This window comes from Monodelphis domestica, chromosome 5 (genome assembly GCF_027887165.1).
Source record: "Monodelphis domestica isolate mMonDom1 chromosome 5, mMonDom1.pri, whole genome shotgun sequence".
Lineage (NCBI taxonomy): Eukaryota > Metazoa > Chordata > Mammalia > Didelphimorphia > Didelphidae > Monodelphis > Monodelphis domestica.
Genome location: NC_077231.1, coordinates 105,242,273 through 105,258,831, shown reverse-complemented (window position 1 = coordinate 105,258,831; position 16,559 = coordinate 105,242,273). Strand labels below are relative to the sequence as shown.

Genomic DNA, 16,559 nt, shown 5'->3' with positions numbered 1-16,559 from the left:
TCTAGAGGTCTATAAAAAAGCTCTTGCCTCACCACTCTTTTTCTATTTTGATTGTCTTTTTTTAATTATATATTATGTGGTAAAGTATGCAGTTCAATTAAGCATTGCACTTCCCAATTCAAGGTACAGGATTTCTGTTTGTTTCCTTCATTAATTCATTTAGCAAGTATTTACATATTGTTGTTAGGAGACAGCACAGTAGTGAAAATAGCACTGGCCTTTGAAGATTGGGTTACAAATTCTCCCTTTGCTGCTTACTCTCTCTTTGACCATGGACAAGTCAAGATGTCTCTAGTCCTTAGTTTCCTTATCCATAAAATCAAGAAGTTGGCCTAGATGACAACTGAAAGCCCTCATGTTTCTGATCCTTCTAGCTCTTGATCCTGTCTTTATCTTTGACTAATAATCCTGTAGGACTGGGGCATAGGGAGGGAGGATGACCACATCTGGGGTGAGGACTTGCTGAACCCTTTTCAGGCTTCAGAGGCTGCTCGGCTGCCTTTGGTGTCCAACTAACTCATCTATGGCTCCAAGAAGCTGTGGCATACACAGAGGCCCTGCTTTGGTAGAACTGCCTCTGCAGACATTCTACACTAGGTTGAGGGTAACTGGAAAGCCTCAGACAAATTGATGAGTCAGGGAGATGTTCACCCCAGTGAATATTAAGACCTCCCCTAATGGAATGGGTGAATAGGAACAGTTTGTTTCAACAGTCATGAAGGTGGCTAAAGCAGGCGCTGTGGAGCACAGGAGCTTGGTAAGAGAGTGGAGAGACCAAGGTCTTCCGCTTGTCCTAACTCTTGTCTTGCCACTGGACTTCAGTGACTAGAAGAGAGAGTGAGACTGATGACTTTATGCAACTCTCCCTCACTTAAATCTAGTTCACACATGTCAAGATATCACCCTATGATGTTGTTTGTCCTCTTAAAATGAACAACAATTGTAGTATCAAGTTAAAATTTCATTATTTGAGAGGATGTGAATGCTGACAAAAGATCTTTCCCTTTTAATTCATTTCAACAAACATCTGTTAAGTACTCCTAGGAGCAAAGAACTATACCTCTCTTTCATCTTCCGTTTTCCAAAAAATCTTCAAAACCTTTTGATTTTGAACCTCCAGATTATTATTTCTTTGACACTTGAAATGTTTCTGATCCTCTCAAAAAGTAATCTTAGCATTGAAATGGTTTTGGGTAACAATTATTTCTAATATATAAGATTCTTGTTGCCAAAGATTTGGCATATTTGTTTACTCATGATGATAAGTATACATTTCTTTAGAATTCTTTGGACAGTAAGGTATATTACATGTGAAAAGTGATCAAATATAGTTATGATAGTGATATGAAAAGTTATAAATGAACCTAGCTCTCCCACAGCAAATATCTAAAAAGGAAACCAATTGAATACTATAATGGTCAAGAAACCCCAAAAGAAACAATTATAAACTCCTTCATCAAACCCAGGACTACACAAAAAAAGCAGCTATAAGCACTGGAAGAATTCACAAGCCTATGTGAGTTCAGATAAATAGGTCTGAAGCCTGAAGTATCATTTCTGACCAGGGATACAAAAGGGACCAGGAACCTGAACTGAAGCTTTGATTGCTTACTCTGAAGCCTGTCAGTGTCTGAGTGCAAATAAATCAAAAAGTGGAAGTCGGGAGAAAGAAACTGAGAAGTCAAGATCAAGACTGAAGTGGATCTAGATATCCTTTTGAAGAGTATGAGAGGGCTAAGCTTGGCCCCAGCACAAACTAGGAACTGAGGCTGGAAATGTGAGTAAAAAGAAGAAAATAATAGACACAATGAAAAAATACTAACTATACAAAGAAGGAAAATTCAAATAGTGGCTGAAAGGAATTAAAAAATAAAATTGGAATTGAAATCAGAGCTCTGGAAAGGAGAAAATCAATGGAGAATGAGTAGCTTAGGAGAAAAGAGAAATTTTGACCAAGTAATGGAATCCCCCTGGGGAGAGATTAGAGCATAAAGAGAATGGAGCAATCACACTTCAGTGTCTCTAGGAATGAAAGGAAAATATTAAAACCAAGTCAAAGATCACAGTCATAATCAACTGACCAAAAAACAGGTGAGGGACATAATATAAAATCAAACTCCCTGAAAACTATGTATTTTTAAAAAATCATCAAAGAAAACTGCTGAATCTATTAGAACTAGAGAACAAGTGAAAATCCAAAGATTCTACCTTATAGAAATCCTAACCTGAAAACACCCAGTTAACATCACAACCCAAATCTCTGTAATAGATTCATAAGACCCCAAAACAAATGAATGTAGTAAGCAGCATATTATTCAGTAATCCCAAGGATACCCCACCCCCACCCTAATTATGATTCCACTATTTGAGAAAAATTTCTGGGAATACTAGAAAACATTTGGCAGAAATTAGCTTTAGACCAACATTCCATATTATGTATGTTCAATAAATAATAGCTTCTAAATGGGTACAAGACCCAGGTGTAAAAGGTCATTTTAAACAACAACAAAAAAGGTCATATTTGAACAAGGAAAGAGATGCCTTTTATAGCCATAGTCAGGAGAGGACTTCCATGGAGAGGGCTGTAGGTAAAGTAGACAATTTTGATTACATGAAATTGGAAAACTTTTGCACAAACAAAATCAATGCAGTTAGAATTATCAGGGAAACATGTATCAGAGAAACACTTCTTGTTGCCCATAAAAAGTCTTAGTATCCATCATGTTCAGAGAATTTGAGAGGTGGAATAGGCTTCAATGGCAAATCCAATCTAATTCATACATTAAAGGAAAACCTACTATGACATAACTGATCATTGGGCTTCTTCTTGAAGGCCTTGAAAGGGGAGAAATCCTTTTGAAAAGGCAGTTTTATATTTAAATAGTTCTAATTAATTGATATTTTTTCCTGACATTTTAATTAATTCATTTAAACTTCCAATTCTTGCTCTAGTTTCTGCCTTCTAGGACCAAGTGGAATAAGTATAGTTTCTCTGCCACAAAAAAAAAAAAAATCTTTCAAACTAAAAATAGTTTTTACATTTAAAAATAATTACATATGTGGAAGTATATTGGGATGATTTGCATTTTAAAATGCAAAATCTTTTCTTAGCTTGTAGGCCATACAAAAACAGATGGCAGGCTAAATTTGCCCTCAGACCCATCAAGCAATGCCCTAACATCACATGGTCCTTTTCAATCCAGGCTTTATTGTCTAGTATATTGGCTATACATGCAGCTTTGTATCATATGTAAATTTGATAAGCATACTATCTATGTCTTTATCAGGGCATTAATGTCAGGCATTGATAAAAACATTAACAGTATGGGGACAAGTCCAGAACACTGAAGTAGTCAATTGGAAACCTCCTAAAATACTGATATTTAACCATGAATATATATTCTTTGTAGCTGAAAATCCAACCAGTTCTACATTTGCATGATTATATATTATCTATATGTCTCTTCATATTTTTTACAAGAATCAAATGAGATATTTTATCCAAAGCTTTCCTAAAAAATGTAGGTAATCTAAATTCACACTATTGCCCTCATCAACTTGTTTAATAATACAGTCAAAAAAGGAAATGTGGTTAGTGTGGCATGATGTTTTCCAACTATCGCTATGATCTGTTCTGAATTTTCCCATGAATTAGCATTAATTCTTCCTTACAAACTATACAATGGAAAGAATCCTTTGATTTTTTTTCACCTTCTCAAGAAAGGAGATCAGCCTACAATTTGGAACTGTTATAAGGAATTATTTAATTTCACTCTATCTCCTTAGGAGCAGAATTCCTAGCTTAGAGGAAGTTACGTAAATATTATTCTGTCTCTTTAAGAGCAGAAGTCTTCTCATTTCACACTGTCTCTTTAAGAGCAGCAGTTTTAAGGAACTGTGGGAGTTAGTTCTGGATGCTATTTTCCTCTGGCTGTCTCAGAGATAAGAGTTTGCATATCTATTAACTCTAATTTTTCTAAGATTTCTTTCACATCTCTTACCTCTTTCTTATTTATTTTTTGGTTTGATTTATCTAGATCTGATAGAGGAAGGTTCAGGTCTCCCACTAGTATAGTTTTACTATCTATTTCATCCTTGAGCTCCACTAGTTTCTCCTTTAGAAATTTGGATGCTATATCATTTGGTGTATACATGTTGAGTACTGATATTTCCTCATTGTCTATACTGCCTTTTATCAGGATGCAATTACCTTCCCTATATATTTTAACTAGATCTATTTTTACTTTGACTTTGTCAGATATCATGATTGCAACTTTTGTCCCTCTTTTTCTCCATTGATGCTCAATAGATTTTGCTCCAGCCTTTTACCTTTACAATGTGTGTATCTGCCTGCCTCGTGTCTGTTTCTTGTAGATAACATATGGTAGGATTTTGGTTTCTAATCCACTCTGCTATTTACTTTCGTTTTCGTTGGGAGTTCATCCCAGTCACATTCAGAGTTATGATTACTACCTGTATATTTCCCAGCATTTTGATTTCCACTCCTAGACCTACCCGTTCTTCTTTCACTCTTTCCTTCTACACCAGTGTTTTGCTTTTAATCAGATCCCCTAATTCCCATCCTTATTTTACTTCCCTTTCCCCCCCTTCCATTCTTATTCCCCTCTTATTTTTCTTTAGGTATTTTTAAAACTACCCTCCCCTCTACTCTCCCTCCTTTGTATTGCTTTCCTCCCCACCAGTCTGTTTGTTACCCTTCTACTTCTCTATAGGGCACGAATCAATTCTCTGTCCCAATGGATCTGATTGTTCTTCACATTTTCAGTCAATTTCAATGCATGTAAGAATTAAGTATTTAATTGTCACCAACCTCTTTACCCTTCCAGTGTATTGGTGTTTTCCCCCACTCCCATCATGTGCTTCTTTATGAGATATAAGTTTACCCCATTTTGTCTCAGAGACAGGGGTTTGAAGGGGTTCATTGTGCTCTCTGTCAGCAGGATCTGACAGTTGGCTTCTGGCAGTTTGATTTCAGATACTTGGTTAAGGAGGTTGGAGAAGGTAAAGAGTTATTTATTAGTTTAGGTAAGATAGATAGGGAATTATTATTTTAGTTAGAGTAGGAGGTTAGGCCTGCTTTGTCAGGCAAGAAGAAACTGCAAAGAAAACAGTTAGATTTTAGGATTTTATTAGAAGTTTTAGTACAGGGTTTAGATTTATAGGCATAGGTATACTATATAAGAACTATATTCTCCATTTTTCTACCTCCTGTTTCCTATCCCAATTCTCTTCTAAATAAAAAGTGTTGGTGGTGTACCAAAATGAACTCCACAACTTTTATCAACCTCCTATTGATATTTAATAACCCCTGACAACTTTTATCAGTCTCCTATACAACATTATTTACTCATAACAGAACACAGATAATGTTCTCTCTGGTTTTTATCAATGATATTTTCAGCTTTGATTCTTTAAACTACTTATGAGTGTTTATATCTCAACCCTAGTTAAAAGTTTTACAGCTAATTATCACCAACTCAATATCTCCATTAAAAATACTTTGTCTCAACTATGGTCATAATCACCTCTCTTTCAGCCTCTTACTCTCTATTACACTATTCTGTTCCATCCACCAATCCCCAGCACTTAGCACTGGGCCTGCCACATGGAAGGTGCATAATAAATGCTTAATGACTGACCTAAAATTCATAAGATCAGTTTACCTAATTTTTTAATTGTTCCATTTATCATTTTTTACTTACCTTTGCTTATCTTGATCAGCTGCCATCTCTTCTCTACTCACTAATTCTTCTTTGTCATCCTTACTTGTCCTTGATCCTGGTTCTCTTTCAATATCAAAGTAGAATTTGGACTTGTATTTTGACTTAGAGATTCTTCTTCGAATTTTCCTCAGTGGCTCCCAAATTTTGCCAAATTTCCCCTCCATCCCCCATTTACTCTCTGACCTACTTCATTAGTCCAAATCTTTCTAACTTACCTACATGATTTCTTTTCCACATTCAGCTCTGATTCCTTTCATTTCTATTCCTATAACCTTTTCCCACCAAAGCTAGAAGCAGAAAAGAATAAGAACAGATAAATGACTAAAAGGATATATACAAGGAAAAAGGGAAGCTTTTAATAATCACAGGAAAAATGTTCCAAATAATTAATAATAAAAGAAACTTAAATTAAAACAATGCATAGGTTATGCATCACCCCTATCAGATTGTTTAAAATGACAATTGTTAGAGAGGCTTTGGGATGCCTAGCATACTCATATAGCTGTGGAATTATCCAGCTATCCTGAGAAACAATTTGGAACTTTACTCAAAAAGTCACACAAATGCATTCTCTTTGACCCATTGATAACTACTAGACTTATGCTCCAAAGAGACCAATAAAAAGTGAAAAGGCCTAAATGTATAAAAATATTTAAATACCACTTGGTTTTAGCAAAGTAGGACAAAATTGGTGTTTATCAGTTGGAGAATAACTGAACAAATACGAAGTATTGGATTTAATGGAATATTGCTGTACCATAAGAACTGACAAAAGAGATAGATTCAGAAAAATGTGTGAGTGGATGTATAAATTGATGCTTCATGAAGTGAACATTGTAATTTATGTGATAACTACAGCATTGTATATGTGTAAAGTAAATTATTTAGGGGATGTTGCTCCTGAGTACGAGGTCTAACCCTGGTGTCCCCTGGCATCAACCTGAGCTTCGGTGTGAGCATGAACCTCAGTGTGGCCACACAGGGAGGAACCAGTGGGGCTTAAGAGGCGAGGAGGTGAGAAGAGGGTCTTTTTCCTTCTGATCTTGGCACAGACTGAGTCCCTGGGCAGGTGCTTGGCAAGTAGCAGTGAAGCATGGAGGGAACCTCGATGGGCTAAAATCTGGCACCTGATCTTACCTTAAATTAGAAAGGCTGAGATCTCTATCAAACTTTCTCTTTACTAATAAATGCTTATAACTCTAGGGCTGAGCCTCCAGACAAATTTTTATTTGTAACATAAACAAATACAACTGTGACATGTAACAGATTTGATTGATTGAATGATCATTATCAATGCAGGACTTAGAAAACATGATAAATCCTGATTCTAGCAAAGAGGTGGGAAATCAGTGGGCAGAAAGGTGATAAGCTAGAGATATAGGAAGGAAAGTATGTTTTCAGACACACATCATGTGAGTAGTTGTTTTATACCACCATCTTCATTTGTTCTACAGAGAGGCTGTCATTTTTCTTTAGAGGGGAGAGAATTAGAAGAAAACTAAAAAATATCCATAATAAAGGGAATTCAGAAAGAAACATTGACTTCCAGGGCAGGTTGAAACCACAATACTAAATTTGGATTGTAAAAAAATTAAGATGCATAAAAATCTGTACATAATAGAAAAGGGCAAACTGTATGTATCAGATATTCACAGTTACACATGTATTTTGACAGGTTTAAGTTGAAAATAAACAATGTTAAAATTTTTTTTCCCCAAAACCTTGCCTAAAAACACAGCTCAAGTTTATTCCTATTATTCTCCATGTTAAATTCTCTTTGCTGGACATTTTATGGTAAGTCCTTATTTTAGAGTGGTAATGTCATGTAGAGACAGCTTTTCAAGTCAGAAAGACCTGAGTTTAAGTACCACCATTGACAGAAATTTTCTGTATGACTTTGGACAAATCATTTAACTTCTCACTACCTGTGGGAAACCTGCTAAAACTTAAGTTGCATAGCAGATAACATTGTTTGCAGATGTTCCCTTGCTGGAAATTCCATATACCAATTAAATAATCATCTAGTTCAAAAGAAAACAATTATTACTTAAAATTAGACATGCTCAACTCTTTTTTTTTCTGTTGTTTTAGATGTTTGATGTAACTGAAGGAGCTCTTGGAACTGTAAGTCCAACCCACAATTTTGAGCCCCCTCATTATGATGGCATTGAAGCCCTTACTATACAAGGGGACAATCTTTTCAGCGGATCCAGAGACAATGGGATAAAGAAATGGGATTTGTCTCAAAAAGACCTTCTTCAGGTAAAATCTTTGAGCACTATGAAATCTACACCAAAAAACTATTGCCTGTTCTCCATTACTTCTGTACATAATTTTTACATAAATATCTTTTAGAGATCCTTTTAATCAGGGCTTACTATAAACAGTTTTTGTTCCAATCATGCAAAATATTCAGTTAAAAGAAAATGTGAATTTTATAGCAGTGCTTCAAAGCTCTGCATTCCTTCACTTACGAAATTAGCATTTTAAGGTATAGAATTATGCTGTATCTTGTATCTATAAGATACCAAGGGAATTCACAAAATTATAATGATTTGGTATGTTGATCTGTGTATATTAACTTGGCAGTAATGTTTTTTGCCTTTAAAGATACTGAAAACATCCTTAAGTCTTATTAGCTTATGGGACTAAAGGCTTGTTCTGTAGATTTCCTGGTTGGGCAAATAGAAGCTGCCAATAAGAGTTCCAGGCACCATCTTGGCTGATAAGACTGGGTTATCTTCAGTGAAGAGCCTTGCTGGATATCCTTCTCCTAGTGTAACAGTAAAGCTCCTTTGGTTAAAGTCAAATGACCTGTGAGAATCTCATTCATATCCAAAATCTAACCAGTATAATAGGGGACTGGCCTTAGTCATGCCCAATAACTATGTTTCAATGGAATCAGTCTCCTTTAGAGTCCTATGTATTTAATTTTTATACATTTAAACATTTTTCTAAAGTGAAATCCAGAGGCTTCATCAGACTGCTTAAGGGGTCTGCATGACACCAAGGTTAAGAACCCCAGCTAGAGCAGAAAGAGCACTAGTTAAAAGTCCTAAGTTTGAGTCTGATTCTGACCAGACTATTTAATCTTGGATTCTCAACTGTCTTCATCTGCTAAATAAGAATACTAAATATGCTCCCTTCTTTGTTTTCCTGAGGATTAAATGAGATAATATGTATAAAATACTGAGCAACTATACAAGATACTATGTAAATACAGTAAAAAGTACTATATAAATATGTCATATAATCTTGATGAATTCAAAGACCCCAAAACTTATTGGTTTTTTTCCCATCTAGTTCAAAAAACTCCAAGCAGAATGGATTACCAAGGAGCATGTCAAATATTCATTCATATTGAAGCAACTAAGTGGTGTAGTGGATGGTACATTGGCCTGGAATTAGGGAGACTTGGAACAAAATCTAGCCTCAGACACTTACTAGCTGTATTTACCTTAGTTTCTTCATCCTTAAAATGGGGATAGTACTAGCACCTTCCTCTGGTTTGTTGTGAGATCAAATAAGATAATAATTATAAAGTACTTTACTTAGCATCATGCCTGACATGTTGTAGGCACTAAGTAAATGTTAGTTTGTTATTATTGTCCATTAAACCCCACAGATCTTTTTCACACAAGTTGTTGTATGGCCATACCATGTACAATGCATGTTGGGGTTTTTTAAACCAAGTATAGGGCATCACATTTATCTCCATTAAATTTTACCTTTTAGTATTCAGCCCATAACTTTCATCCCACCAAACTGTTTTTTGGTTAGGATTCTACTGTCCAACAGGATAGTTTTTCCTTCTGCAAATCATTTGTTCCAAATCCCTCACTTTACCTTTGAGGAAATTTGTACCCAGATTTGAAAGACTTGTCAAGGGTTACCTACAGAATCAAGATTTGAACCCAGGTGCTTTGATGCCAAATCCAGCACTGTTTCCACAATACCATACTGGTTCTTATAACAATTAAATGAATGTATTACTGAAAACATGAAGAGGTAGGCTAGTTGGATGTATAGTGAGAAAAGAACTCTTTATGTGATACGTAAGACACTGCACCTCTCTGAGATCTTTCCCCTGTATGTGTCAAATGAAGAGGTTTAGGGCTAGATCATTTGAAAACGACACTGAACTAGGAAGAAGGGCAATACATTGGACTACAGATCATGATCCAAAGACCTCTTTGTGGATGGGCTCAATGTAGAGAAATAGAAAATCCTTTACTTAAAAACATCATTTCTACAACTAGGAGATGGAGAATATGCTGTAACATGATTTTTAAAATTTGTTTTTTGTTTGCCTCTTTTATACTAATAACTCTCAATGAAGACACATCTTCCCATTGATATTGGCAACTGATCTATAACTCAGTGTGAGAAGGCTGCTTGGGAGTAACTTGAGTTTAAGTGATATGCCAGAAGGCATGCTGCTGGAATGTTTCAGACATAATTTAAGCCCAAGTCTTCCTTACTCTGTAGCCAGATCTCTATCTACTCTCTAATGCCACCCTACTAAAATTCTATCATCCAGGATGAGAGAAATTATAGTTCTACTGTAGTTTCCCCAAATCAGGCCTTTCTGTATTGTGTTTGGTTTTGGATGCTGCATTTTAAAGAAGACATTGGCAAACTGGGATGTGTCTAAAGGGGATGTTCAAGGTTGTGAGAGGACTAGTAACAATGCCATCTGAACATCATTTGAAGTACCTATAGACCTGGCATATGAGGATTAATAAATGCTTGTTAACTCACTGATCGATTATTGCGCTGGGGATGTGGAAAAGAGAAGACTTAGCTGGGGACATTTTTGTGTTCAAATATTTGAAGGCATGTCTTATGAAGAAAAGTTTTAAAATGTTTTGTAAGGTCCAGGGGGTAGAATGAGGAGCAGTGGGGAAAATTTGAAGAGAAACAAATTTGGGGGGGTTTTAATGTCATTTACATTAAATGTACCTAGATTTACATAACATGTCTTAACCCTTTTAACTGTCTAAAAGTTGAATAGGCTATTTGTCAGTGGTATAAATAGGCATTTTGCTCAGAGATGAGTCAGACTAGATGATGTCTGAAATCACTTCCAACCCTAAGATTCTTGTTTATGTAATTCCCATAACAAACCCTCTAACTCCAAAATCTATGCTCACAAATGAAGCAATTATATTTAACATAATGTTAGTGATTGGGTTTCAAAATATTTCATAAAAATTTAATAGTTTATTAAAAAGTCTTTTCTTTCTTATTATCCTCAGCATCACAGAAAAGATATGGTATTGGATTATTATCAGATTATTCAAAGGGGACTATAAATGACTACGTGTTGTCATTTATAATAGATAATACCATAACCATTAGTATATTTAGGTAGAGCAAAAGGGTGTTACCAACAGAAGGTACTTCTTAATTTGAAAACATATATTCATTGCCTATAAACAAGGATGTGTGTATTCACACACATATATGTATATATACATACACATACATACACATACTTACATACATATGCATATACTTATACATCTATACAGTGGGACAGGAGGGTCCAGAGAGACAGAATGTCAGCCTTCTAACTATAAAGAATAGTGTAAGCCAGAACTCTGAAGCCAGAGGCCCCAAGTTTAGAACCTCTCTATGACAAATCATTTAACTTTTCTGGCCCTCAGTTTTCTCCCAGGTGAAGTGAGGGAATTGGATTAGATGGCCTCTGAATACTTTGAATATGCAATCTTATTTTAAACTGTAATCCTATATTTATGAAGAAGGCTCATCGTCTTACATTCTTTGGAAAATAAACTATGAAAGATGTTTTTTCATTCTTTAAACCATGGAGTGTTTTTTGTTTGTTTTATTTGTTTTTGTAGCTTGAGGGTTTATTTAAGACAAAGATGTGCAAAGCATTTTACTCATTTTCTTCCCTCCTCAATCTATTATTTGGATTGGTGATCTTGATGGCCAGCTGAGCTGCTCTCTCCACAATGATTCCGATTCTTGGAGGAAACATTGTGAGTAATCTCAGCACAGTAAGATTTGTTGCACATCAGGAGCCCTTTGAGCTCTTGGACATTGTGCACCAAGAGCTTCCTGACTCTACTGGGCAACATGTGCTTTGTTTTCTTATTGCTTCCATAACCAATGTTGGGCATTAATATCTGGGCCTTGAATTGTCTTTGCACTCTGTTGTTAGTGCCTTTTGGTTTATGATAGTTTCTCTTGATGTTGTCAGATCTGTTGGGCTGGTGCCAGATAAACTTCTTGGTCCTCTTCTTGATGTTCTTGGGCTTCCTGAGGGGCCTGAGAGCTGTCATGATGCTGGCTAAGAGACAGTGACCCCCTCCACGGAAGCACCCAAGGGCTGGGGTCGGGGGAGAGAAGGAGACAGAGAGAGAAGTGGGGGGAAGGAGAGAGAGAGAGAGAACGGGGGAGAGGGGAAAGAACCATGAGTTGTTTCTGAAAAAGTTTAGGCAAACTTTGGGCTATTCCATTTTAGATATTTCAAATATGTATACTTTTTCTATATGAGAAGAGTTGGAAAGTCCTCCATTTATATGTTGGTTTCCTTTTACCTGCAGCAAGTTCCAAATGCACACAAGGACTGGGTGTGTGCCTTGGGCATGGTTCCAGGCCAGCCTGCTCTGCTCAGTGGCTGCAGAGGAGGCATTTTGAAACTCTGGAATGTGGATACTTTTGCACCAGTTGGAGAGATGAAAGGTCATGATAGTCCTATAAATGCCATTTGTGTCAATACTACCCAGATTTTTACTGCCGCTGAGTAAGTCTGTTTTTCTTTTTTTCTATTTACATTGTACCTAATCTTCAGATATTTTATAATCTGTATGTCTTCCCACAGAAATCTAGAAAATTATTTTTTCCTGTAACTTTTTATATAATTACTCTGATATCTGTTTTAAGATTTCTCTGTGATATCTCATTTATGCTTTGGAGGAATACATTTTTGTTCTCATATTAAAATTGAAATAGTACATCTCATTTTTCATTAATAATTTTTCAGTCATTAATTTGATCACTTGTAATTAAAAATGCTTCCAATATGAATAATTTTAAAAGCCATTTTCTCACAGAAGATCATGGCCCTTCCACTTTATACAAATTATCATCAGTCCCGTGGACAAGTCAATTAAATCTTACCTTGCCTTCTTCCCTTATAATATAAATATGAATAATAGTAGCTCTTTATTACCTTATAAAACAAGACAGGATTTTTAGTTAGTGGCTTGGAATGAGTGTTATGCTCAATTCTCTAATTGTATTATTATTAATATATTATCATTATTAATTCCAGACATGTGCTTTCACTGGTATAGAGAACTTCTGGTAGTGAAACTCTCTCTACCAATGTAGCATCTGATGTGTAACTTAATGCTCTTAGAGAAATGCCTGTGGTGTAGATGGGGTCAGTGGCACAGCCTTCATGGGTACAAGGTATGATATGAATCCAAGACTTCTTGATTTCAGGGTCACCTCTTTATCTGATATTCTCAATGACTAATTATTATCTATTGTTAAGTGCAGATTTGTCATGAACATTTGTTATGATTACTTCCCCACATTATGTGACAGTCTTGCTCAACATTTATCCACTGTGTAATAGACTATGTTCCAGAGTTAAATTCACAAATGTTATATCGTGACAGATTATCATCTTCCTTTGTACTTCCCATCTGGGCTAACAGTGCTTATTTTTATTAGCTTCTCTCCCTTTTCCCCTCATCATTTTTATTGGTTCACATTAATCCCTTGAAAGTAACCAAATCTGATTGGTAGTTTACTGCCAACTGTTTTCAGCTGTTAAACTCTTGGAGTTTTAGATTCTGAGATTGTTAAGAACTTGTCCAGAAACTGAGCCTGACCTTTTTGGTCAGATATTTGGCAGATATTTGATATTAAATTCTCATGAAGGAAGATAGGAAATGTCAAGACACTAAAGCAAAAATAAACCTACAGAATTGTTAGATTTGAAAAGATAGGATTTCAAATTGCTGTAGTTACTGTTATGAGATTCTGAGCCTTACAAACTGATACTCTTTATTTCAGATCACTGAGGTTCATTCAAACCGTGGCATTGAACATGGCCACCAATTATGATAAAAACCAACATTCTCATTGGTTAATATAATACAGGAGATATAAATGAGAGTAGGCAGTAAGAGAACACCAAACTTCATACTCAAGTATGAAGACTGAAGTCCATCCTTTCCTTTATCTACCTATGTAACCACAGGCAAATCATTTGACTACATTGGGCATTCTGTCTATAAAAAAGGATTGGATTAGATAATTATGTCTTCCAACTCTAAAATTCTATAAAACATATCCATTCTGTTAGCATTCACTGCAGCTTTCTGATAACATTGTCAGCATCATAAGTAGACAGAAGGAGTACATTGGAGACTGTTGTGTTGGAAGAGTAAGAATGCACAATAATGATTATATCTATTTAATAACTTGTCCTAAGGTCCTAATATTCATAGCATCTCTTTTTTAAGGTCAAATTTTCTATTTCAAATAGCCCTTTTCCTAGGTCACTTGGTAGGTTATGTTGTTATTCAAGTGCTGCTTCTCGTGTGACTCTTGGTTGGAGTCTTCTATAGTTGTAACATTTAATGCAAGTACAAACTCATCTTTCCTTGATTATTAATTTCTTTGGATAGACCCCCAAGAAGATAGCTTCTTGATGGAAAGGATGATTTCATTTTTTTACTTCAATTCTTAGCACAAAATAGGCTCTTATAATTTTTTTGAAACACAGTAATATTATTGTAAGACTCTTTTTTAAGACCTTAAGTTGATTTGAATTCACCTTTTACAAAATTTCTGATGTCCCCCAACAACTGGGTATGATTTCACTTTGGTATTTTTGGGGAGGTATAATAGCAGTTATGGGGAATATAGCTGTGGAGATAACCCTCAAGTTTCTAGGACCATGCCAATGGAGTAAAAGTTATGTCAAGTCCTACCAAATCTGGAAGGTTTTATATATATATATGAGACTAGTTATCTGATATCTTTACTTATATGAAGCCACATTTAAGCAGGTTTGTAATCATATGATGGATAAGTCACGAGAAGGTTGGCCACCCAATAATTCATGATGGTTAGTTTCTAACAAGGAGGATTTGCATTGTAATCTTAGATGCCGATAAAGTGTTGAAGAATACAGATTTTAAAAGTAGTTGTGGTGATTTAGACTAGTAGTCACATTTACTAAAATATTGAATAGACTTGACTTTATGCATATATTTATTTTTAATATTTTATTTTGCAGTGATCATACTGTGAGGATTTGGAAAGCACGCAATTTGCAAGATGGTCAGATCTCTGACATAGGAGACCTCAATGAAGATATTGCCTTTAATTAAACAAAATTTAGATAGTCATTAAATGGAATACTGTGACAAAATGCTATGTACTCTCTTGTATTCTCTCCTATACTAGACAGCCATTGATGAATGAAATGAACTGGAAACACATGGTAACAAAATTGGAAAATATGAATTGTAGTCACGTCATTAAACTTCTCCATATAACCTATGCTTAATCTAACCCACACACACATATACATATATACATACACATATACAAATATATACCTTTACTTTGAATAAAATGCTTGAGTCTTCTTTAGTTGTGGCTAAATATAATAAATATATTGTGTGCCTCTATATAAAAAAACCTTGAAAACTCTTTGATCTGTGTTTGCTTTCATAACATTCATGGTATGGGATTTGAAAATGGAATACAATGCAAACCCTTAGCTGTTTTAAGCATCCTGTTCACATGATTTTCAGTTTGCAACAGATTAGAAATGTTAATGAAATTCTAGTCCCTCATACCTCTGATGCTCCTTGAACTGCAACTAAGGCTACTAAATAGTGTCTGTTAATGTTGGCCTTTCCCCTTATTGACCAAAGTTGTGCAGCTCTGTTATTCTCTGTGCTCAGGACTGACATACTAGGAGATCGCTACATTTTGTTCTTAGTGCTGTTCAGACCTTCTGTGATGAGAACTGTTTTTATGTCCTAACAATATATTGATCTATTTTCCTATGAAGTGTTTCTATTATCACCACTTAATTTCGTTTTATTTAATAACAAAATGTCCTTCCTTTTTATCTAATTTTTATATATTCTGCTAAATACATTTTAAATATAATACATTTTTAAACCTTGGCAGTTACAATATGAAACATATCTGCAGTGGGAAAAGCTATGTAAATAGGTCAAGTGTAAGGAAAAATTACTTTCCATTGTGCCTGTATGAATTTTTAAATGCTATAGAATGGATAATGAAAAAGGATGTATAATTTATCCAAAGGCTTAGAATCTTCCGTTGTAAATGCTGTCCGTTTAAGATTTTATGTAAGGCCACATTTTAAAATGCTGTTTCTGTGTTTTGTTTGTATATGTTTTGCTGAAAATATTCTTGTAAATGAAAGCTTGGACAGAGCTTAAATAAACCCATTCCATATGAATTTGTTTGTCTTTATTCAAGGCTTTCCTCTGGCTATTGTCTTCTGCGCCCCTGTCCCCAAACTACTCCCCAGCTCTGTCCGGGCCACCTGCACCCTGACTGAGTTCTCCCTCACGAGTCTGACCCCAACCGGTCAAGATGCTGCTGGCCGGCCCTCTTCTTTCCAGGCAGATGACTTCATTGTACTCTTCCCCGTTCCTCCTTCGATTTTGAGACAATAGCAATAATTACACCGCTGTTCCGGATACGATGGGTTAAATCTGAAATAACTGCCGGAACAAAGCTTGGGAGCTTGACTTATTAAGCAATACGTGCTAATTG

The 16,559-nt window shown here is 35.5% G+C and overlaps 2 protein-coding genes across 10 annotated transcripts in view; one reads left to right on the top strand and one right to left on the bottom strand.

The window, feature by feature from the left end:
* KIF21A (kinesin family member 21A) overlaps positions 1-16,239 on the top strand; it is a 186,016-nt gene extending 169,777 nt beyond the window's left edge. For all 9 annotated transcript variants that reach the window (XM_056799005.1, XM_056799004.1, XM_056799007.1 and 6 more), the window contains 3 exons: positions 7,836-8,006; positions 12,320-12,519; positions 15,034-16,239. In XM_056799005.1, coding sequence (XP_056654983.1) covers positions 7,836-8,006; positions 12,320-12,519; positions 15,034-15,127 — 465 coding nt within the window. In that variant the 3' untranslated portion in view covers positions 15,128-16,239. The remainder of the gene's footprint in view (positions 1-7,835; positions 8,007-12,319; positions 12,520-15,033) is intronic.
* On the bottom strand, positions 11,678-12,055 carry LOC107650109 (60S ribosomal protein L32-like). Its single transcript, XM_056799009.1, has one exon. It carries the CDS (start codon positions 12,053-12,055, stop codon positions 11,678-11,680), a length of 378 nt encoding a protein of 125 aa, XP_056654987.1.
* Positions 16,240-16,559: the final 320 nt, after the last annotated feature.

Coding starts and splice junctions, on each gene's coding strand:
- LOC107650109 (XM_056799009.1), bottom strand. CDS start 12,055: ATGACAGCTCTCAGGCCCCTCAGGAAGCCCAAGAACATCAAGAAGAGG.